This window comes from Protopterus annectens, chromosome 17.part0 (assembly GCF_019279795.1).
Source record: "Protopterus annectens isolate FY-2018-M chromosome 17.part0, PAN1.0, whole genome shotgun sequence".
Taxonomy (NCBI): Eukaryota; Metazoa; Chordata; order Ceratodontiformes; family Protopteridae; genus Protopterus; species Protopterus annectens.
In genome coordinates this window covers 350,630,284-350,656,068 of record NC_056751.1, presented here as the reverse complement: position 1 = coordinate 350,656,068, position 25,785 = coordinate 350,630,284, and the positions used below count along the sequence as shown (strand labels likewise).

Sequence of the window (25,785 nt, the reverse complement as noted above, 5' to 3'; positions counted from 1 at the left end):
GGGCAAGGAGTCTTGGCTGGTAACATTGGACCTCAAGGAGGCATACCTGCATGTGCCTATCAGACAAAATTGCAGAAGATACCTCAGATTTCTTGCGGGTTTAACCCATTATCAATTCTCTGCATTGCCCTTTGGCTTATCTACTGCACCCAGAGTATTCACAAAATGCCTGGCATCAGTAATTGCCTACTGCAGACTTCAAGGGATACAAATATACCCCTATTTGGACGACTGCCTGATCCAAGCGGACAGCAAGCAAATTCTTCTGAAACATCTGGCTTATGTAATAATGTTGTTGAACTCTCTGGGATACACAGTCAACAAAAATAAATCAAGACTAATACCCTCTCGGAAAATAATTTTCCTGGGTGCCAACTTGGACACAAACACCCAGATGGCCTACCTCACGCCAGAGAAGCAGGGGCAACTAACTCAATATTTCAGATCACTAGCAAATTGCACCAGGCTGACTGCAAGGAAAATCCTGCAGGCTCTGGGATTCATGGCATCTTGCATCTTACTAATCCCATGTGCAAAGCTGCATATGAGGACACTTCAGTGGTACTTGAAAAACCTATGGTCTCAACACAGCCACAGTTTGGAAACAATAATACCACTAATTCCATGTCTTCAAAAGGAATTTCTGTGGTGGGCTCAAGCATGCCAAACAAACACAGGTCTTCCATTCAGCAAGCCTCAAGCAAATCAAGTCATCACAACAGACGCCTTGGACTACGCCTGGGGGGGCGCACATGACAGATCTGTGCATTCAGGGCAAATGGTCCCAAAAAGAAAAGCACCTTCACATCAATCAGAAGGAAATGCTAGCAGTAATAAATGCTATTATAGCTTTCAAAGACATTCTGCAACCAGGTCAACTATTGATAAGAACGGACAACACCACAGTTATGTGGTACATAAACAAACAGGGAGGAACACATTCATACCCCCTATGCAGACTGGCCTGGCCATGTCACTTTGGAACGTGGCCATGGACTTACAAATCGAACTACAAGCACAGTACTTGCCAGGCAAGGAAAACACGCTGGCAGACAACCTAAGCAGAAATATGACAGATCCACACGAATGGAAGTTGCATCCAAAAGTTTTTACAGAGATAATCCAAGCATGGGGAAGGCCAGACATAGATCGCTTTGCCTCCCACAAAAATCACCAATTGACAAAATTCTGCTCAAGGATTTTCCATCCAAAGGCCTGGAGAGTGGACGCTCTCTCTTTCAGTTGGACATCAATGACAGTTTATGCCTTCCCACCTCTTCCTCTGCTGCCCAAAGTTCTATTGAAAACCAGAGCAGACAGACCAAAGATGATTCTCATTGCTCCAGACTGGCCAAGACAACACTGGTACCCACTCCTGAGGAGCCTGACGAATTCCCCACCATGGACCCTGCCTCTAATGCCTCTTCTCCTGACTCAGCACAGCTTCAAAACTCTTCACAGCCAGCTAAAAACACTCAATCTAGCCGCATGGAAGATTCCTTAGCATCACAGCAGACCCTACTCTCCAAGGAGGTGCAGGATGTCATTTTGGAGGCCAGAAGGCCGTCAACTAGAAAAGCTTACTCCGCAAAATGGAAACGGTTTTGTGTCTGGAATGAGACAAAGGGCCAGGATCCTGGAAAACTGAATTTACCTCAAATACTACAGTATCTAGCTGAGCTGCTAAGCAGTGGACTTTCATTCTCCTCCATCAAAATCCATGCCTCAGCCATTTCTGCAGAATACAACACTGATCCACCCTTATTCTCTCACCCTCTCTTAAGACAGTTCCTCAGAGGGGCTAAGAATCTAAAACCCCCAAGGAAACAACCAATACCTGCTTGGGATCTCAGTTTCATTCTGGAAAACCTGACCTTGCCTCCCTTTGAGCCAGCTGCCTCATCAGATTTGCAATATTTGTCCTGGAAAACAGCTTTCCTTTTGGCTATTACCTCAGCTCGTAGAGTTTCAGAACTACAAGCTCTCATGGCTGTGCAGCCTTTTATTATCTTCCATCAGGACAGAGTTTCCTTACGAACCAATCCGTCCTTTATGCCAAAAGTGGTATCCAGGGTAGCTTTGAATCAGGCCATACACTTATCTACCTTTTATCCTAATCCTCAAAACAAAGGGGAGAGATTACTACATTCCTTGGACATCCAAAGACAACTGCGTTATTATTTGGACAGAACAAAGCCTTTCAGAAAATCAGAACAGCTCTTTGTGTCCTATGCTATAGGAGCTCAAGGAAAGCTAATTTCCAAACAGACAATCTCAAAATGGATAGCCCACTGCATACGCTTTTGCTATTCTTTTCATGGCAAAACTGTACCTACAGGCATCAGATCTCACTCCACAAGGGCCACAGCTACCTCTGCAGCTTTCCTCAGAGGAGTTCCTACCAAAGATATTTTGGAAGCAGCCACTTGGAGTTCTGTGCATACCTTCTCCAAGCACTACCACCTACCATTATACTCCAGAACTAGAGCAGGCTTTGCCACTGCAGTCTTGCAGGGCATCCTGGCTCCTCCTAGTTCCACCTAGTGCCTACCACCCCTTTCTTAGCTTTGGGATTCTACCCATCTGTTATGACTGCAGCTGTATGCACGATGAACATAGTACAGTTTTGTACCTACCATAAATGTAGATGTTCAAGTGCTAATACAGCTGCAGTCCAGGTTTCCCTCCTTCCTTCCCCTCTTGGGACAGGCCTATTGGCTAACACCTCCTCATACAACCTGATTAGGGTATTCATTTATGGTGTATTTGCTTGCAACTACTGTATTTTGATTATATTGCATTGCTTTATTACTCAGATTTATGTATTGCCTTCCTTCTGGGGGCACCTGACATCTGGGGCAAGAAAAACTGAAGAAAATGGCGTTGGCTGGTTCCTTTATACCCCTGTCGCACTGACGCCAGGGAAGAAGCGACGACAACCAACGCCGGACCTAGACTTTGGAATTCGGCCGACCGAGGACCCGCCTGACGGCAGGAGAACCCATCTGTTATGACTGCAGCTGTATTAGCACTCGAACATCTACATTTATGGTAGGTACAAAACTGTACTTTTGTTTCTTTCTCTTCTGCCACTTTGGGAAAAATCTGTTTCTAAAGTTACTCTGTCTAAATGGCTCAAAGACTGTATAACTTTCATTTACAACAAAAAGAAAGTGTAACTGCTCGGACCTCTCAAAGCACACTAAACTGGCAGTAGCCGCTTCTGCAGTCTTTCATTCCAGAGCTTCGGTTGATGATATATGTGCAGCGGCTACTTGGGCATCTCTTCATACCTTTGTTACTCATTACAAGCTGGATCTGGTCTCTAGGGGACAAGCCTCATTTGGTTCGATGGTGCTCAAGAGTACTCTTCCGTGAGGCCTCCCAGGATTTAGGTGGCTGGGGACTCTGTCCCACTGTCAAGGATAAAGTGAAGATTGACATCATCGGATAAAGAAGTTATGTCTTACCATAATGTTCCATCTGTATTGTTGATCTTCACTTATCCTTGACATCCCCACCCTCCTTCCCCCTGCCCTTTGGCTTCTTGGTGGAACGGATTTTTCCCAAAAGATTGGCTTTCCCTTTTAGAAATACAACTATCGTCTCTGGTCTGTTACTTCCTGCCTGTCACTGTTTTATGCAAACTCGAACTGAGGTAATCCTTTGAGGAGCATTATGGGTAAAGCTTAGCTTGAGAGTTTTTGAGGGTGTCATCATTCTCTTTCGGCTTTTCCCGTTAGGGGTCGCCACAGCGGATCATCTCTTTCCATTTCTTCCTATCCTCTGCATCTTGCTCTGTCACACCAACCGCCTGCATGTCCTCTCTCACCACGTCCATAAACCTTATCTTAGGCCTTCCTCTATTCCTCTTACCTGGCAGCTCCATCCTTAGCATCTTTTTCCCAATATACCCATCATCCCTCCTCAGCACATGTCCAAACCAACGCAATCTCGTCTCTCTTGCTTTGTCTCCAAACTGTCCAACATGAGCTGACCCTCTAATATACTGATTCCTAATCCTATCCATCCTAGTCACACCGATTGCAAATCTTAACATCTTTAACTCTGCCACATCCAGCTCCGACTCCTGCCTTTTTGTCAATGCCACTGTCTCCAACCCATGTAACATAGCTGGTCTCACTATACTCTTGTAGACCTTCCCTTTCACTCTTACCGATACCCGTCTGTCACAAATCACTCCTGACACTCTTCTCCATCCATTCCACCCTGCCTGTACTCTCTTCTTCACCTCTCTTCCACATTCACCATTACTCTGAACTGTTGATCCCAAGTACTTAAACTCGTCCACCTTTACCAACTCTACTCCCTGCATCCTCACCATTCCTCTACCCTCCCTCTCATTTACACACATATATTCTGTCTTAGCCCTGCTGACCCTCATTCCTCTGTTCTCTAGAGCATATCTCCACCTCTCCAAAGTCTCCTCAACCTGATTCCTACTCTCACTACAGATCACAATGTCATCTGCAAACATCATAGTCCACGGGGCCTCCTGTCTGATCTCATCTGTCAACCTGTCCATCACCACTGCAAATAAGAAAGGACTCCGAGCTGATCCTTGATGTAATCCCACCTCCACCTTAAACGGATCTGTCACTCCCACTGCAGTCCTCACCACTGTCACACTACCCTCGTACATATCCTGTACCACTCTTACGTACTTCTCTGCCACTCCCGACTGAGGGTGTGAGTTGGAATAATGCCCGAGTCGGGTCAGATATATGGAACTGAACTCAGTGTCAAGGATAAGTGAGGATTGACAACACAGATGGAACATTATGGTAAGACATAAATTATTTTTTATTTCTCATAAATGAGTATTGTCAGACCAATGGACTTCTTGGGGAGAAAAAAATCCCATTTCACAAGTTTGCCATTTCCATTCAAGTGGTTTGATTTATAAAAAATGTTAGCACCGGGTCGCCTTGAAGGAAGAGTGTTTTTCTGTTTGGGGTGGTTAGGACAGATGCTAGTTTGCTGATGAGGTTCATCCACGCAAAGTGAGGGATAGGGAAGCTTCTTCATGTGCTTTTTTTTCTTTTCTTGTGCTATTAAGACAAGAAATAAACGTGCTGTAAGGGGACAAGGTAGTCAAGGGTTGCCCTCCCAAAAGCCACTTCAAAGGCAAAACTAATAAGGGATAAATATGGTGACATAAAAATACCAGCTGGTTATCCTTTGCTGCCCATGCGTGTTGAAACATGGGACTGCTCATTTTTAAAGAGACAGTTTTACAAATCATCTAAATGCTGATAGTAATCATATAATGTGAATGAAAAAGAAGCATTTGTAATTGGAAGTACCAGCTCAAATGTGCAACTTAAAATGTTATTCTCATTAGAGGTTGCCATCCTTGCACTCTGCATGCCTGTAACCAGTCTCAAAATCTGTTAAAAGCTGAAATTCCCCAGCTAGTAAAAACTTTAAATAGAATCAGTAGAATGTTAATTATAACCTGTAGAAAAAAATAAAAGCAATAAAATCTTACTTGTTCTCTTTTTATTGTTAATCAAGCCCGTAAAAACAGTAGAATTATTCCTATTATCTTTTTGTAGTGCGTGGAGTATCGTGATTGTACCCACTGTCAATTAAATAACACCTTAGTTCAACACTGCACTAGAGCGAGACCTAATTTTAACCGTGTTTAAAAGGGTGCTTGTTAGGCAGTTGTTAAGCACCCCTTACACGTTAAGATTGCATCTGGTGGTTGGCACTAAAAGCTGACAGTGTCGGCCAGTAAACAGCAGTAGCAGCAGAACATGAAATGGCATAATTTCATCTCTGTTTCTGCCTGCTGCCAACAGCATTACGACCACTAAAAATGTATTTGGGAATAAACCGCTTCCTTTAGACAGGGAATACGTAAGGACATAAAGCACTTCCTCTCTGCTGTACTGGCTTTCATGTTTTTTTTTTTCCTGTAGCTAATTGTAAATTTATCTGTTCCACATACTTAAAGTACAAAGAATTATGATCGATCTCCACTCGCAACTACTTGTGTGTTCTCGACATGGATGCCAAGATTCACCTCTCGAGCTTTGCTCTAGTATCATTTAAATGACAACCTAGTTCAGCAGTCTTAATGCATAGAAGGGTGCTCAACAATTGGCAAGCACCTCCCTGCGCTTTAGGATTGCATCTGATGCTTGGCACTAAAAGCTGACAGTGCCAGCCAATAAAAGCACTACTAGCAGAATATGAAATGACTTCATTTCAGCTCTGTTTCTGCCTGCTTGACAGTGCAGTGGGTCTGAGTGACTGTGCAAGCTAGTGTCTGTTCTCACCAATCTCCTACATTGGCTTCTTCATCACTTGTGTTGCTATTGAGCTTGGGTTATAGTTGGAGCTTTTATCACTATGGTGCAGCCCAGGGGCTGATTTGTTATTTTCTGGTAAATCTTAATTTCCAAGTAGTTGCATTATATTTTCAGTAGTAGTAGGAAAGTTCTATAGGCCAACATTTAATTTTCAGACAGGCATTTACTCATCTCCTTGTAGCCTTTGATTTTTCAGTGTGATCTTTGGGCGAGCAGTTGTATTATTGTAGAGGAAGGATGATGAAATTTAAGCTGATTACAGGATATCTGTGCTGCACAGTAACACAAAGAAAAGTGGCCTGTAAAAGCTTTCCAGAGAGCAGTTTACACTGTGCTGCAGAAGGGCATCTTATATCAAGTGTTTACTGGTTTAATATGAGATGCTTGGATATGGTAGTGGGAAATACAGAGCACATATATGGGTTGTCTACACTGCGGTGGTGGTGCTGCAGTAGCGTTGTCGCCTCACAGTAAGATGCTGTTCGGTTCGATTCCCAGCTAGAGCGTCTTCTGTGTGGAGACATGCATGAATGGGCATACCTTCGTTGAAGGTTGTGTGTCAGAGCTGGCAACTCGGTACGTAAAAATCTATTGACAATCATTAGCGGACCGGAGTTCCACTGTGGCGACCCCTAACCGGGAAAAGCCGAAAGACACAAACATATATGGGTTGTCTACTTCAGAATATGAAAGAAATTTGTCTCACTATTATGAGCTACTAATGCATGGAAATTGTAAAATGTTGATGTCACAGAAGAATATAGAGGGAATGCTATACTAATGGTTGTAACTGTTCAATTGCGATAGAGGCTACACAAATACACTCTGTATCAGATTCATGATATGTGATTTAGTAAGACAGAAAGATGATAACAATATTTTGAGTTTTGTGAATTATTAAAAAATGCAACAAGTAGCTCTTAAATTTGATTTTTATAAAATCCAGTGATTGTTTTACAGCATCATAAAAAGCTTGTCCAGATGGTTATTGTAATATTTAAACAGCTGTAAACTGGAAGGTTACTAAGCTAAAACGTTTCTGAACACATTTTGGAAAAGGTTATTAATAGATATTACTGCTGCAAGAGTTACATTCCATTGCCTAAGTAGTAGTAGTGGGTAGTGACATACAATCAAAACCTATGTCTGATATTAAGAGTAAACTGATTATAGCCATGCATTTCAGGTCAGAAGATTAGCCCTGATGGGAAGGCAAAAATTCAACTGCAACTTGTCCTGCATACAGGTGAAACCACCAATTTCCATTTTACCAATGAAAGCAGTGCTATTAAGGAGCGTGATACAGTCAAGGATCTTCTACAGCAGTTGCTGCTTAAATTTAAAAGGAAGGCTAACAAAGAGCTGGAAGAAAAGAACAGGTAGGTTAAGTGAACATTATGAATACTTGTTTTTAATCCTGGTTTGAAAACTGCCCAAGTACAGCTGTCATTGCTTCTGAGCTATGTGAAAACTTGTTTTGTGTGTAATTAGTTAGGTTTAAGCTGTGTCTATATAATATGTAGTATTATATTTACTTCATATTATTAAAAAATAGATTTTTACTATAAATGACTGCTGATGATTATTTCCTGGTTTGTTTTTGTTTTCTTGCAAGTCCAATAGTATGCTCATTGTTTGTTAGTATGACTTTCTGAATTGTAATTTGCTTTGCTTTTGAAAATTTGTTACTGGTGTTCAGTATGCTGTTTTTATTTTCTCGAGCATTTAGTACAGTCCCAGACTTCATGGAGTGCTTTTGGTGAAAAGGCATTCAGTCAAACTGTGTTTTAGAATTGATTGCTTGACACGTTTTTCCCCTGTGTAGTAGTTCTGCTGTGTATATTCACGGCATTCTCAGCAAAGCAATGTTTTTTCACATTCTGTTCTTGCCTACTATTTTCCAGCATTATTCCACAACACTTTGCACTTAAGTTTTACTTTCCTTGAAAGAAGCACACCCGATTGATTTGCTGCTTTTAATGCTTTTTTTCTTGTTCTGCCTTGACACTGTCCAAATCCGTTGTGTTGCTTATCATGGTTTCCACTTTCTCCCTTTATAATGTGCTGTAATCCTTGAATCATTTCACTGATTTCCTTTTAGAATGCTTGCATTTTACACTTATCCTTGTCTCCAGAATGAAGTGTGGTATTCAAAGTAGGATCTCATTAGTTATCTGTAAAGTGAGATTATTCTTTCTTCTTTCCTGTTAATTATAACTTACACATCCAGAGGCCTTCTTAGATGCCTTCTGACTGTATTTGTTGATCATAAGGCCATGTACGAGCTGTCTTGGACCCTTGGCTGTTTGACTTTTGCTAGCAGTTTTCTCTCTGTGGTGTGTGGTTTATCTTATGCTTTTTCTCCCTTTGTGTTTTTTTCCTGAAAGTAATTAGTTCTTAGTCTTATTTTCTTTTCTTTTACTAGTGAGTGAATTGGAGCACCCACGTCCTTTTAGTTTCAGTCATTTATAATGAACGTATGAAAATATTTTGGAACCATATCAGGGTTGCCAGATTTCGAATGAGACCGGTAGAGACACAAAAAAAAAAAAAACAAAGCTGTTCCGTATTGAACAGAATAGCCTCCGCTTTGTGATTTATGATTGGCCCATATGCCGGTGTATGGGCCAATCAAAAATCACAAAGCGGAGCCTGTTTCCCCGGGATTTTAGAAGGCAGTGCGGGACTGTGGATTGGGCTGTTGATCTCGGGCCAGTCCTGCTCAAACAGGGACGTCTAGCAACCCAGAACCATATAGTAATTTAAACAGTATTAAATTTAATTTGCAGTACATTATCAGAAAAGTAAGATATACTTGATATTGTTGCTGTCAAGTGGGGGTACTCAGTTGTCCTCAACTATATTTTTTACCATTGTTTGCATGGGAAAAATGCATAATTAACAGTACTGCTGCATTAAAGAAGAAGAGGCTAGAAGCAGTCAGCTTTCTGGGAGGGAAAAGGGATAGTGATTTAAGCTAGAAAACAGTATAAAATGTAAGAGATGAGACTGTCACTGAATCGGATATGTATGGACTGTATTTTTGTATATACTGGAAGTGACCGTGATTAGGAGGCTGTTTATTGTAATTTCCAAGACTCCTAAGTTCGAATGTCAGAATTACAAAAAAAAAAATGAAAATGCTGGAGAATAGCAAATGCTGAACATTAATGTTCTCTCTGATAGTTGTTTTAGCACAGGGGCAAGTCTCCCCTCTACCCGTCAATGTAGAGGGCACGCTTCTCAGACCCCAAATTTGTATTAACCAACGTCAGGATCACCATACCTTGGATAAAAGGGAATATTCCAAGAAATAACAGTCAAAGACGTGGTATATGTACGTCCACATTTTTGCTCATTCAGTCTTGCTTGCTAGTATGTGACTCGCATTTAATGAGTCTCATAATATTAAATAGTTAATATTTATGTATATTGTCATACTCCAGTACAAGGCAGTCTGCAAAATATTACAGGCCTAGCCAGTAACCCACATTCAAAACTTCCTTCTGGCCTCAAGATAGATTTGAGGAGAATTTGAGGCTGCCCATCCAATTGTCTAGGTTTACCTTGAATATGGCAATGATACTGTGCTTGACATGTAGTGAAAGTTTATTTCGGAGGTGAGAGATACTTTGGGATATGAGTCTATCACATCAGTTTGCCTTTATCTGTTGATAAAGGTGTAGTTTCCTTAACCAGTTATTTGAACCATTTGTTCTGCAAAGGAATAGGAGAAAAATATGATTGGATCTTTCATGGCTCAAAAGGTTAGATACAGATCCCAGTGGAAGAATGTATAAGAGCCTTAGTACAGAGAGAGGGTGGTCAGTCTGTTCTGATAAAAATATCAGTGGCCTCAAAAATCATAGTTATTTATGAATCTCTCAGGTTCCCCAGGTTGAGATAGAAGACCTTCCAAATTACTGTTGAGACACAGTAGTCTAAAGAATAAGGAATTATCATTTAGAGTACCTAGATTCCTTATGAAAGTGTATAATTTATGGGGCATGTCATCTGTATGGTAGGTGAAAATGATTTGTTTAACAAATTTAACTATACTACAGTGAGTCAGTGGAATATTGAATAATACCACCAAGTTTACATTTGTCTGTAAAGTTGAGTAACTGTAGGCCAAGAGCATTGGCTCCAAGGTCTGAGAAACTGACGCCAAATAGGAGAGGGCCCAGCAGTGAGTCCTGTGGTGTACCACTGGTAACTTTTTGATTTCAAAAGTGGTATGTATCTCTAGCCACATGGGTTTTGTCAGACAACCAGTTTGCTGTCCAGCACTCAGTATAAGGATTAACCCAGGCTACACTAATCACTTCCCTTTCTGTGCCAGATATCTCTTACCCTCCACTTAACCAGTTTTCCCCTTTCCTCCCTAACTACTACTTTTCCAAGGTACTAGCTCTCCTGATATGCATTGTTAATTCAGCTAACTAAATTTCATGCAAAAGTCATCTGTCTGCAGTTGCTATACTGTTTTATAATATATTTTGTATAGTTCACCAACTGTGCTATATACATTCAACTATCTTATCTCAAACACAGTTTGTATGTATTTTTTTATTATTTTTGTTTTTACTTAAGACCCTGTGTTAAAAACTGTTCACGTGTATCTCTGTTTACTTGTGGAGCTTTTCCCCCTAGGCATCCACTGAAAATGGGTAGCTCGCACACACAGACCTTCCCAGTAAGCAAATGTCAGTAAATTAATTAATTATAATCTGTCAATAATGTTTGTTTGGGGAATAGTGTCAGAGGCACGGGCAGGTCCATATATGCTGTATGCATTGTATGTCCACTGTAAACTGCTTTGGTGACTTTTTCAAAGAAATTGAGATTAAAGAGGCAGCCATTCTTTTGATAAAGCCTACCTACTTGGTAAGGGTTTGAGGGTTAAGATATTTTCAGTGTCCTGATTAATGAGAAATAGTGTTCCACAGCTTTACATTTGAGGCTAGTGAGACATAAAAGTCTATAGATCTGAAGTAGGAACTTCATTTGTCAGCAACCTGTGGGATACGGATCCGATCTCGGATCCGAGCCGGCAACTTCTAACATAGCATAGATCCGAGCTCCTAGCTCCTCCCCTTACCCATAATCCCCTGCCTGCCCTAACTGACCTCAGATCTAGTTTGCCGCTCTTCAAGCAACAGCTAGGTTCAGAGCTCTTGGCGTTTTGTGAGAAAAAAAGTTTTTGTATTTTTTCTTCTGAGTGACTGGTTGTGTGTGTGATAGGTTTACCCTTTCTCCTTTTTATATATATAACATACTTGTTTTAATTTAAGTATAATTCTCCCTCCCCCACTGGTCATAGCGCGTGTGTGTGTGACTGAATTAGGGGCCTAGTGAGTGTGCTTTCCTACAGTATGTCGGAGGCCCCTAAGGCAATTTTTTCGAAATGCACCGAGTGTGGTCACAAGCTTTCACCGGCTGATGGCCACACTCAGTGCGTTAGGTGCCTTGGGGTTGAACACCTCTCTTCGGGGTGCGCGATTTGCACTGCGTTCAACCCCAGGGCTCTTAAGGATCGAAGGTCGAAGCTAGTTCTGGCGGGCCTTCTACCCCTAGACTCTGCTTCGGCCTCCGGTGCTTCGGTGCCCGCTACCCCCCCCCCGGTAGCGGTCACCCCTGCCTCCCTTCCTCCGACCGGGACTCAACCTCCCGCTTCGGCTCCGGAGGATAGGGAGGCCAGGAAAGAGAAGCGGCGGGAGAAGCACCTTAAACGGCGGGCCGAGGACTCTTCATCGGCCCCGCCCGCCAAGAGGGCTTCCCCGTCCAAGTCTTCTCGATCTCCTCCTCCTCGGATCCAATCACCTTGTTTCTCCCCGGGACCCGAGGAGGAGGTGATCCGGTCCCCGTCGAGGTCATCGAGGCGACACTCCAGGTCTGCCTCGGTGGCCTCGTCGAGGTCCACTTTTAGCATGTCTGATGCGGACATGGACCGAATGATGAGGCGATTCATCCAGGCCCAGATGCAGATGGGAGTGCTCTTGCCTCCCCCCCCCTCTGGGGGGGAGCTCAACCCCTTTTTTCGCTCCAATAGCTCCTTCTCCGACCCGCATTCCGGGCTCAGAGCCGAGCCACGTTGGATCCGGGGGTAGGTCAGAGCCGACCGTGCTGGGCACGTCTGCTCCGACTATTCCCTCGAGTCTGTCGGATCCGACCTCTCGGAGCCGTGGGCCGAGCTTCGGATCCGAGGGATTCGGTGTGCTTTCGGCTCTGTCCCAGTTGGAGCACACTGGTCCTTCGGATCCGACGTTCTCGGCGCCGGGTCCAATCCCCGCTTCGGATCCGAGTGGGAGTCAGATCTCGGATCCGTCTGAGAGCGGCTCCCCCTCGGCTTTCGCTGCGGTGGAGAGGGCACTGTCGAGTGCTTCCAGGCCTCTGGTCCTGGCTTCGGCTCCCTCCTGCACTCCTTCTCATCTGGTCCTGGCTCCCCTCATCCATCCCTCTGGGCAGCCTGCCTCAGCGCCTTTAGGAGTTCCAGTGGAACAGGTTACAGCCCGTGAGGACTCCTCGGACAGCCCCCCCGAGGAGATTCCCCACAAGGCAAAGTGCAAAAGGAGGCACATAGACTCCCCTGAGAGTCTCACAGAAGATACGGACTTGGATGAAGGGGAAGGCTCCCCGAGATCACCCCCTGAGGATGTCTCCTTTGGAGACATTATGGAAATGCTCAAAATCAGAGGTGGGTGGTCTGCCCCCAAGGCTTCCTCTGACGAGTCCGTATTCCTTGAGGCGTTCGAGGCAGGACCATCTACCTCTTGGGTGTCCCCTCCACCCGACCCCCTGGTGGATCTCATATCCTCTAGGGCTTGGAAGGAACCGGACACCGTAGAGCCGATCCCCAAGCGCCCAGACAAAATTTTGAGCCCCCCTGCAGAGAGATCACATTGGAGCAGAGGTCCCCCTGTGGATGCCATGTTGGTTGCTGCAGCCACTAAGAAAGAGTTGGCTCAGGAGAGCACCACGGTTCATCCTCAAAGCAAGGAGTCTCGCGCGATGGACCGTCTTGGGAAGCGGGCCTTCAGTTCAGCAATCTTCTCTATGAGGGCCTTGAACTATATGGCACACGTTATTAGGATGCAGCGGGACCTAATTAAGGAATACGCTGCTTCCCCCCCGGGGTCCATGTCGGAGGGAGACAAGGATTTGTACTCTTCCCAAATGGCCACCCTCCTCTCTATCTCTAATACCTCTATGCGACTATTGTCTCATGCTACAGAGGGAGCCGCTAGAGCAGGCGGAGTCGGGCTTGTCATGAGGAGACAGGCCTGGCTCCATCACTGTGACTTCCCGGAACCCTTTAAGGCGTCATTCGCGATTGCCCCTTTTGATGGTTCTGCACTGTTCGGCAAAACCGTTCGCGACACTCTTGTCCAGAGCGAGAAAGACGGGAAGACCTTGTCTGCCATCGGAGTCCACTTCTCTGTGCCCCAGAGGTCCTTTTCCAAGAACCAAAAGGGTCAGAAGAAGATGTGGTTCCGAAAATCGCATCAATCTCAGTCTTCTCAGGACAACCAGTCCTCTCGTGGCAGAGGAGGACAGGGAGGACGCCGCCCCAGAGGCAGAGGGGGTCCGAGGAATTTTGGGTCCAGAGAACCTTTCTCTGAGAGGCCCACGCAGAACCCCTGAGGGGTTTCCCGAATGCACCACTCTGGAGGCAGTCGGGGGGGGCGTTTTTCGAAGCACCTGGCAAAATGGGAGTCCATAACAACAGATCGCTGGGTGCTTTGCATTATATCCAGAGGTTACCTAATTCCCTTCATAGCCAACCCCAGAATCAGAAGCCTTCCCGACGTCCCACCCAGTCAAAAGAAGGCGGCCGCTGCAGAAATTCAGCAGCTTCTACAAAAAAGAACCATCCAGCCAGTCCCCCCAGATCAAGTCGGATCAGGGTTTTACTCCAGGTTCTTTCTGGTGCCAAAAAAGACGGGGGACTTGAGGTCCATCCTCGACCTCTCTTTCCTAAACCTGGCGGTACCCAAACAAAAGTTCCGAATGGTCACGTTGCAATCCGTCCTCCCCTTATTGCGGGAGGATGACTGGATGTGCTCTTTAGACCTCAAGGATGCGTACTATCACGTTCTAGTGGACAGGTGTTCCAGGAGGTTCCTCCGCTTCCAGCTGGGAGCCAGTCACTTTCAATTCAGGGTCCTCCCCTTCGGTCTCACCTCAGCCCCCAGGGTGTTCACCAAGGTCCTAGCGGTAGTAGCGGCCCACCTGAGACTCCAGGGAATTCAGGTCTTTCCATACCTGGACAACTGGCTCCTCACAGCCCCAACAAGGCATCTACTTTGCTCAGGCAGGGACTATTTTCTCGGTCTGGCTCCACTATTAGGATTAACCAGCAACATGACCAAATCCTCTCTCATCCCTACACAGATGCTAGATTTTATAGGGGCAAGACTGGATTCCAGACAGATGCTTGCGTTCTTGACTCCAGATCGACTTCGTAACCTGATGTTACACGTGCAGGCCATTCTTCATCTGCAAACTCCTTCGGCGGAATTGATTCTGAGGGCCCTAGGATCTATGGCGGCTGCAATCCCTCTGCTACCATTGGCCCGGTTGAACATGAGGGTTCTACAGTGGACCCTCCAGGTACAATGGTCCCTGTCTTGCAACCCTCTGTCTCACCCCGTTTCCTTAGGCAAGGTTTGCAGAAAATCGCTCCTGTGGTGGCTCCAGTCTCCCAACCTCCACACGGGCTATCCCTTCTCACTACCTCCACCAGTCGACACAGTGACCACGGACACTTCTCGCCTGGCGTGGGGGGGGGGGCATTTTTCAGGCAGAACAGTCCAAGGCACTTGGAACGACATAGAGACCTCTTTGCTTATCAACGTCCTAGAGATGAGAGCGGTGCTTTTGACGTTGCAAGCACTACACAACTCTCTTCCGGTAGGGACAATTGCGGTACAGACAGACAACATGTCAGTAGTCTGGTACATCAACAAACAGGGGGGAACCAGGTCTTACCCCCTTTGTCGCGAGGCCATGAGAGTGTGGGAATGGGCGATTTCCACCAACCACTTTCTCATAGCAACACACATTCCGGGACGGTCCAATATTTTAGCAGACAGGCTCAGTCGTACTATCCTGACTCCTTACGAGTGGTCTCTCAACCACCGAGTGGCAGAGCAAGTATTTGCCCGATGGGGGCGACCTTGTTGCGATCTTTTTGCCTCTCCTTAAAACACGAAATGCAACGATTACTTCGCTCTGATCCCCCCTCCGGGGAAGTCCCCGAGAGACTCTCTAGTTCATGCTTGGCCTCCCGGTCTGCTTTATGCCTACCCTCCTCTACCCCTGATGTTGAAATTGTTACAGAAAGCCAGGCAGCTGGGGAGCAGAATGATCCTCATTGCCCCATTCTGGCCTCGTCAAATGTGGTTCCCTTACCTATGATCTCACCTAGTGTATCCACCATGGATTCTGGATCCCATTCCGGATCTCATCTCTCATCCTCTCGGTCTTCCGACTCTGAACCTGGTCAACCTCAATCTGACGGCTTGGTTGCTCCAGTTCCACTCCTCATAAGGACTCCTGGGATCTCATCACCGGTCAAAACCATTCTTGTAGCAGCTCACAAGCCTTCCACCAGGAAGGTTTATCGGAGTAAGTGGAAACGCTTCACCATTTGGGCAAAACACCGTCGTTTAGACCCATTTACAGCCCCGATATCATTGATTCTAGATTTTCTAACCTCTCTCTTTCACCAGGGGGCTAGTTCTTCCACAGTCAAGGTACAGCTGGCAGCCATCTCATACTACCATGTGGGGCAAGTGTCTGGTCCTATTATCACTTCCAAACTGTGTAAGACCTTCCTCAAGGGTACCTTCCTCCTTAGGCCTCCAGTTAAAGAGGTGGTACCCCCATGGGATTTATCCTTAGTCTTGCAGGCCTTGACTGGTCCCCCATTCGAACCGGCTGCCACGGTTGATCTCAAATTTCTGTCTTGGAAAACAGCCTTTTTGGTGGCCATAACTTCAGCCAAAAGGGTATCGGAATTGCAAGCCCTTTGTGTCAAACCACCATATTTGGTTTTTCACCCGGATAGGGTTTACCTCCGAATCAACCCGTCCTTTCTACCTAAGGTATCTTCAGAAGCGAACATCAATCATTCCATCAATCTCCCAGTGTTTTTCCCCAACTTTCATAACAAAGGAGAGTACAAGCTTCATTCCTTGGACGTACACAGACAATTAAGTTTTTATATCCACAGAACTGCTGGTCATAGGCAATCCGATCAGTTGTGTATCTCCTTTGCCAAAAATAATTTCGGAAAATCAGTTTCTAAGGTTTCTCTCTCTAGATGGATCTCGAGTTGTATTCTGTTAGCATATCAGAGTTCGGGAAGACCTGTACCTCAAGGAGTCCATGCTCATTCTACTAGGGCCGTTGCCACTTCTGCGGCCTTTCAAGCTAGGGTTCCACTGGATGACATTTGTTCCACAGCCACTTGGGCTTCATCTCACACCTTTATCAGCCATTATAAAATAGATGTTGTTTCCCGAGGTAGAGCGTCCTTTGGCTCTGCGGTGCTCCGGAATATCCTTCCATGAAGGCCACCCAAGACTTAGGTAGCTGGGGACTCTGTCCCACAGGTTGCTGACAAATGAAGTTCCTACTTCAGATTAAGAAGTTATGTACTCACCATAACATTCCATCTGAGTAGGTATCTTCATTTGTCTGCAACCATCCCCCCCGCCTTCCCCCTGACCGATTGGATCGCTCTTGTATTATTAGCATATGGTCCCATTGGGACACCTGTTATCTGTTGTGCTATGGGGCAAACTTGATCTGAGGTCAGTTAGGGCAGGCAGGGGATTATGGATAAGGGGAGGAGCTAGGAGCTCGGATCTATGCTATGTTAGAAGTTGCCGGCTCGGATCCGAGATCGGATCCGTATCCCACAGGTTGCAGACAAATGAAGATACCTACTCAGATGGAACGTTATGGTGAGTACATAACTTCTTCTTATATGGGTCTGTGGTTGGACCACGGTTGTGCAGTAGCATTATAGTGGCTGTTTTCTGTGCTTCAGGAATGTAACCAGTGGAGAGGCTTAGTTTAAAGAGGTTAAGTATTTGTTCAGGGTTCAGAGAGGCCACATTTGATTGTGATAATTGGGCAACCTTAGCTTTTGAGAGAGATGAGTGTAATTGTTCCTTAGTAATTAAAGGGGGTGGTTGGGACTGTGAATAGCTATAACTGTTGGTGGAGTAAAATTTGCACTAAATTTCCAGCTAGGATAGTCAGTAGTTCTGTGACAATTTTAAGCTCATACTCAACTTTGAGCTTTCTAATGGTTCCCTTTTAAGCTGTATACTGATAAGTATGCTGTTAAAGCAGTTAGAATAAGACCTCTTGTAATCATTAGGTAATTTCTTCTTATTGTATTGTTTATTTACAAGAGCATTCCTTCATAGTGATGCATGGTCAAATGAGAACAGGGCATGAAAAATGACAATCTTAGGATGTGAGGTGTTATGGACATATTTGGTAAGAAAAAAGGATGGTAGGAGGTGGTGAGTCATTGTAAATAAAAGAGGAATTAAAGCAGGGGACTCAAACTGCTGGCCAGTGGGCCAGATATGGTCTACTGGTGCTTCTGTTCCAGCTTGCAAAGCTTTGTCCCTGTCAAGCCCACTTCTCTTTAAAAAAAATTGATTTGAGTCACACTGACTTTATTAACAGTAATTTCAGGAGTAATTAAATTCACATTGTCCCAATCTGAAGAAATTGGAGAAGCTTTGCTTGCCACTTGTTCTAATGATTTTGATAGTACCAACCATTGATCCACTATTGCATTGGTGACCGTTATCTTTGCATATTGTTTTACAGCCCAGACTGCTTCTGGAACTAGCAGAATTTATTTGTCCTTTGGTACAATTTGACAACCTGCTGATTTGTTCCTTTACCACAATTTTTTTTTATTTAATGCATTAGCAGTTGTCATATTTGTATGCGAACCAGTCTGCTGCTGTGCTGTCATTAAAGACATCAGCAGAACTTTGTGTGATAGGAGAGTCTAAAAAACATCATAAATTGTTTTGTGTCACATTGATGTGGTTCATGTTCCACCACCATTACCTTGCTGTTCAAATTATAAACATTCCTTGTAGCATAGTCTTTATCTCTTTGATGTTTATTTATTTTATGTTTCATAGGCTCATCATGCTCTTAATTAAGTCTATCAAAATTAATCATTTTTTTGCCAAAAATTGAAGTAGTCATCCATTCTGTAACTTGCCCCAAAAGCACTTTAACATAATCATTTAAAATATATGTTTGGTTCAGAGTATATTCCAGCAACATTATCACAATATGCCATTCCAAACCTTCTTTTCAAAGCCTTCAATCTTTTAAAAAAAAAGTTTGTCTTTGTTCATGCCTGTTGGTAATAAGCCTCTTGGAAACTTTTGAATGCTTAAATATTGTTTGAAAAAATTCAAACCCATTGGAGGCACTTAATCTTAATTTTTCTAGTTCATAAGAAGAAGCTGTATCACTCTTGAAAGGCTCATTACTCATTATACCTGTTGCATTTTCACCAAATGGCTTGGTAAAAGGCGTTAAAAAGGATTCCCTAGTCTCTCTAAAACAAAACATCTTAACACTTTTACAATTATATGTGCTTAGCTAATGCATTGCTAATGTCACCAATATTCATATTATAGACATGCTGATAAATTCTGTTTTTAAGCACTTTAGTTGTCTTAAGTATGCAAAAAAACTGTCAAATGAAAAGCATTGTTAAATGGACAACATGATTTGAATTGCAGTTGAACAGTGGCACAATGGATAGCGCTGTTGCCTCACAGCAAGAGATTCCCCAGTTTGATTCACAGCTGGGGTGCCTTCTGTGCGGAGTCGGCAAGTCCTCCCAGTGTTCGCATGGGTTTCCTCTGGGCACTCTGGTATTCCAAAGACCTGCAGTAGGTGGATTGGACACAGGTTTAAGTGTGCATGCGGGTGTCTGGTGTGGAAGAACTACCATGGCAGGGCCAGCTACCCGGCAGTGTAAACCTTGGCTCTAGATGATTACCACTGTTGAAGTAACACCCCAACTCCACTTGCAAAAACCGGAAAAGGGGTTGTGGATGGATGAAATATCCTGTAGTGGCTGAGGACATATTCACGTAACTTACTAAAACGGAACGATCTTCTGAAATATTCATCCAGTAAGCACAGTTATAACTTTTGTATGTGCATTTTCTATTATTTAACACTACTGGTTTCCCATCATGTTTTATTACATAAATCAGATTTATACTTTATTTACAAGGCTCCTCTGCTGTGATAGTTAAAAACATAAGGTCCTTAAAATTTTGCCAAATTTCTTTCTCAATAGAGTTAATTCTAAAAGAATCAGTGGTATATGGTAATAACATTGCTTTCATCTTGGTTTGTAATCCGCCAGCACCATCTTGTAGCATTCCACTGACACTGCCTACAACAACTGAGTCACCAGCATTAACTTGATTTAAATGTCTTCTGCAAAATGTTCACAGATGCAGCAGCCAATATTTTATCAGGATAACCTTTTGAGTAATTAAAGGAAAATTTTCAGTTTATCTTCTTTCTTTAAGAAGAAATCATCTTTAGTTTACTTGTGAATTGTCCAAATGTTATATTATTCTTCATATAAACTGGATGCATACTAGAATAGTGTTACAAGGTAGTGTTTTCTTTCTTCTGTATTTTAGAAATATACCTCAAGGCTGCTGAAACAGGACAATGCACTTGAGCTTCTCCATGTTCAAATCCCCATAGGCAAAATTCCATATCACGTCCTTGCAAGCTATAGGTCCCCCTCTATGACCCAGGAAAACCATAACATGTATTTAAGCTTACTGTAAACACTAACATGGGCGACCGAAAACGAAAAGTTTTGGTAAGTGAAAATCATAAAAGAAAATTTAAATTCTACATTATTACTTTTTAAATTTTCTTATTAATAATTATATATTTAAATTGGTGCATGTAATATATGGCATAGTCATTTGATTCTGTTTTAACCTAAAAGTAATAACAGGTAATAAAATATAACTTGTATGCTTCACTAAAACAGCTGATCACCCATTAAAAATAATTGCACTAATACTATGGAGGTGGAGCATTTAGTTTCTCAAATAAAACCACTATTAACTAATAATATACTTATAAATAAATGTCAGTCAAATCTAATACATTAAACATAACATACAAAATTACTAATTATTGTAATACTTGAAAATAAGGATATCATCCTTTATTTCTGTATGCATCACTTAGTACTTTTTTGATATAATCTAGCATGTTGCCATTCTTATAATAACATTTTTAAAAATCTAACTGCTTCTATATCTGTAGTAACAGTAAATGAAAGAGGTAGTGACATCCCAGTAATATTTTTTAACTGTTCAAGTGCAACATCCTATAAGAATGTCATCAATAAAACGTACATAACATTTTGCATTCTTAAAAGCTCATATATATATATATATATATATATATATATATGATTGTGTGTGTGTGTGTATATATATATATATATATATATATATGAATGATTTATATATATATATATATATATATATATATATATAAATGTTCATATATGCATCAAAAGAAAAATATGCATCATTAATTAAGCTTATCACATTCAGGAGTTGATTAACACCTGGTAGAAGCTATTTGTTCAGCTCTGGTTTTGGATTTATCAAAAAGTCTTAAGAGGAGTAACTTTATTTAGTTATATCAGATCTTTGCTCTCTCCACTTTAGAGTTTAAACTAAACTTAGTAAAGGATCAATAGTATACTACTTTGTGAGTGAATTCTTCTTCAGTAATTAGTAAAGTACTGTCTTCAGCATGAAGTCCATACACTTGACTTTCCCACCCTTTTAATATAATTTTGTGAGCTGACATTAATTTCAAACTTTATCCCTAATGATTGCTATTACTTAGTATCCTCCAGTATATGTAATTTATGCATTCTCCATATCGACTGATATCCAGGTGATAACTTTTTCCATTCAAAATTTAACAACATCTTCTGGTTTATAAACTGGTGGTATACAATCCATTACTAGTAACGTTATTGTTTGCTGTGTCTGCACTTGTGTGAGGAGAGCTAAAGGCACAAATTAATTAACATATTTTAATATTTCTCTTATATTCTTTAAAATCAAGTGAATTTTTAAAGTCAAGTGAATACCAAACTTTGCATTAAGATGTATCATCTAAACATCATGAATGTCTGTCATCACTGAGTGGGTGCACTCCCTCAAAATTTGCAAGCAAACCACAAATGTAGTAAGGCACAACCCAAAAATAACAGGCACAATCGGAGACAACTATAAAGTAATACCATTTACATTCAAACCAATTACATATCATTAATCCTATGACTGGATTGTCATTGCAGCCCTCTCTTAAACAACTGTGCAGTCTCCTATACATCTCTTCACCAGATATAACCCAACAACTAAAATGACCACTGTCTACAAACTACTACTGCAAACTGTCTTATAAACATCTCTCCCATACATATGTCAAGGCTCCAAAACCACAGTTTCTACCTTTAACAAGCATCCTTCAGTGAACAAGATGTCTGAAATACACATCTGTTCCTTCCCCTATCAGAAGTCTACTGCAGTTCGTGCTCGAACCAAACACTTTAAGAACAAACCAAAAATATGAAGAAAAATCGGATATGTCTATCATTTATGCCTTCTGCGTGTAATCGTGCTTCCGCGCACACACACAAACAGCAAAAAAAAAAAAAAAATTTTTCTTTAATCCGAACAGCAGACAGAATATTTAACAAATAAAGCTATAATATTAATAGTACCACACCAAAAGGGACATGGCATCAGTGACAGTCAGTATTGCTAGTTAACTAAGACAAACACACAAGAAAAAGAATATCAGGCAGCGATTATCTCAGCACGTCTATGAACCTATTAGTACTCTTTTAAATTTGATAATTTAAATGCCCTTTAACCTTTTATTTTGCATGTCTAAACTACGTAATCCCCTTCTAAATGCTAGCTTTTACTTTACGTCTCGTACTGTGCCTTTACTTAACTATAGAATAAGCCTCGCGACTATAGAGGAAAACTTCAGCAGAACTCAACTGTTCTGTTTTTAAAATAAATGAATAATTAAAAAGGCAAAACGTACGAACATCTAGCTTTCACAGTAAGTGCTCGAGCTGACATTTTTGAAAATCGCAACAAACACTGGTAATCCTGGTGAGTAAAGGTCGAGAAAGTACAAAGACGCAAGGTAAGCAGCAAACAACAAACTTGACCACCACAGCTGGAATATCCAGTAATGTAGAAGTAGTATATGAGATCATTAGAAAGAACTGGTCAGTGCTTATGACTGACAAAACGATTAAAAAGGCACTAGGACCTGTACCTAGATTTTATTTTCATAACAACAAATAATTAAAATGAGAATTATGTTATAAATGATCCAAGTGCTCCAGATCTGTTCCATCTGATCATATAGGCAGTTTCCCATGTTGGCCCAGTCTAGCATGTATATATATTTGGGTCACAAGCTCCATTTTACACTCTTCGTTGAATTACAATATTTATTTTAATTTTTATGCCTATTGTAGATGTTTAAACATGATTTATTATGCCAGGAGTCAATGATGCATTAGTTTCTGTGTGGGAAATCCAACTGGATGCTGAGAGATAGATTACTTGAACATATAGGTAACATTCAGAATAGGGAAGTTAGACATGCTGTTGACTGTGGCCCTGTACATTGTTTTAAATTTGCTGTTTTAGAGATTATTGAATGAACCAGTAGAGGGGGTGATATCAAAAATATTACAGAATGTATTGTGCTCAGATAGATTATTTTACTGAAAGTTGACTTGCCTGCATTATTTTACTGAAAGTTGACTTGCCTCCTGGTTTGAATGACACTCAATAACTATCAAACCAGTCTTGCGAGCACGTAGCTTGAGGCAATGATTCTGTTGGCTTCATCTTTTTGAATGAAGTTTTTTTGATAGGGGCTTTATGACTGAATTCAGATTACCTGATTTGTAGTAGGAAGTAGGAAGACATGATTTTTTTTGATTGGTTAGTTTGTATTTTAAGTATTGAAGCACTTTCATTGATTTTATGATCTAAAGAAGCTGCTATCAGCTGTGAAAGCACTTGCCTTCTTTTATTGGCTTTTATTGTATATATTAAAAGTTTGTGCATTCCAGCCATGGAGGTAGAGTTTGTTTGATGCTTACCTTGTGTCTTTGTACTTTCTCAAACTTTTATCAATGGGATTACCTGTGTTTGCCATTTTTTTTTGATTTTTTGGTTTACTTGTGAGACGTGGTAGAAGGGCATGATTTGGAGCTTGGATATAATCCTGGGAAAACCTTCATTTCTGGTATGGATAGTTTTCAACATTTGTTGTTGCTGAAGCTAATCTGTTGCTTTATATATCTACCAATGTTCCATCTACTGGCTCGAGACTTGATTCTAATATGCATGAAATGTTTTCTTCAATGGCAACGCCTCCACTTAGAAGCCGCAATCGATCATAAAGTTGTACCACAGGGATTATGAGTTTTAAAGATGCTAACATATGGAACAAGTTACCCTGAACTTTTGAAACGCTGGCAATCACTCAATCTCCAGGTAAGCTTTGATTATTTGACGCTTGTAGTGAACTTTTTTAAACCAGAGGAAGAACTTTTTCTAAGTGAGATTAGGAAACTGCAAACTGGGATAATGAATAAGTTCAGCTCTGATCATCACAAGGCATGTTTAGATGACCTGTTTGATAATGTCTTAGCATATAAGTCAATGTTGCAGATGACGAGAAGGGAGAAGTTACAAAGGGATTTACTTGATTTTAGTAAGGGCAGTGCGTTTTCCTGGCCTTGTGATAAAACAAATAATACAGCTGTATCTGTTGAGTCTGTAGCTGCAGATGTGACTACAGTTTCTGATAAAACCACGCATGCACATGATACCAGTGAAACAGTAACCATGTATCTGAAGTACTTCTCAACCAATTGAAAAACTGTAGAACCCCACAAGCACAGCATGACACAGCAACTGAAGAGTACAGTCCTTCTTCACAAATGGTTTAGCACTTTCTTCCCACTTACAGAAACTTCCTCAGAACAATGAATAGTAAACCACCCAGTCTTTATATAACAAATCATATCCTTAATTGATCAATTAGTTAATTGACCATCAATCAACTAAAGTTTATATATATATATATATATATATATATATATATATATATATATACATACATATACATATATATATATATATATATATATATATATATACATACATAAATTTAAAACACACATATATATATAATACAATGAAATAAAATTACACTTAAAAAACATTTTTAACCTAAAATGTTCTTCAGTTTTAAAACACATGTAATAGCAGTGGTCTCATTTATGCCCAGTTGCGTTTAACCGCAACTGCCATTTAAGTTCACATATATCTAGGTGAATGTCCAAATTTCTTCCCTGGGAATCTTTTACCACCTGCTGAATGGCCAAGAATTTAAGTTTATGGTCCTTATATACTTTGATTTGTCTGCTTAAAGCATTCGTTAACCTGCCAAGTCTGATGTCCAACAAATGTTCAGCTATTCTGATGTTCATCGTGCATACAGCTGCAGTCATAACAGATGGGTTCTCCTGCTGTCAGGCGGGTCCTCGGTCAGCCGAATTCCAAAGTCTAGGTCTGGCGTCGGTTGTCATCGCTTCTTCCCTGACGTCAGTGCGACAGGGGTATAAAAGAACCAGCCGACGCCATTTTCTTCAGTCTTTCTTGCCGCGCGGTGCCCGAAGCAGAAGCAAGTGCCGGATGGCCAGCTCCTGAGATTACGAAAAATTTGGAACCGAAGTCTTCTTAAAAGCTAAGTACCCCGTTGGGGAAACTTTTTCTTGCCTCAGACCGATGTCAGACAAAGTTCATTCCCTCTGTATACCTTGTTTAGGCCCAGACCACGACGTCTCGGTCTGTCGCTTTTGTGCTACATTCAACAAACGCACTATTAAGCGTCGGGCAGAGTTCGCCCAGCATTATTTTGGAAAAGCATTTAACTATACTATGTCGTCGGATACTCCGACTCCGGTTTTGTCTAAAAAAACGCAAAGATAAGGACCGACACTCGAGGTCCACGGCCTCTACCGACACCACGCCAAAGCCGACTACAACGTGGTCCGGTTCTCAGCGAGGTGCCTACGCAGCCCCTGATTACCGACGACACATCTTTGGCGGTGTCTCCTGTACCCGAGGTCGCAGGCTCCTCGGCCCACACCCTGACTACAGATACCGAAGCCACGCTTGGTGTTGAAACACAGAATGTGGACAGGTCCACCTCCACTCAAGGTGTTTTCAGACCTGCCTCTTCTTTCTCCATCAAGGCTTTCACCAAG

At 42.2% G+C, this 25,785-nt stretch overlaps 1 protein-coding gene across 1 annotated transcript in view; it reads left to right on the top strand.

The window, feature by feature from the left end:
• GTF2H1 (general transcription factor IIH subunit 1) overlaps window positions 1–25,785 on the top strand; it is a 1,328,232-nt gene that overhangs the window by 179,987 nt on the left and 1,122,460 nt on the right. Inside the window, exon 4 of the mRNA XM_044059405.1 lies at window positions 7,528–7,720. Within this exon, the coding sequence (XP_043915340.1) occupies window positions 7,528–7,720 (193 nt within the window). The remainder of the gene's footprint in view (window positions 1–7,527; window positions 7,721–25,785) is intronic.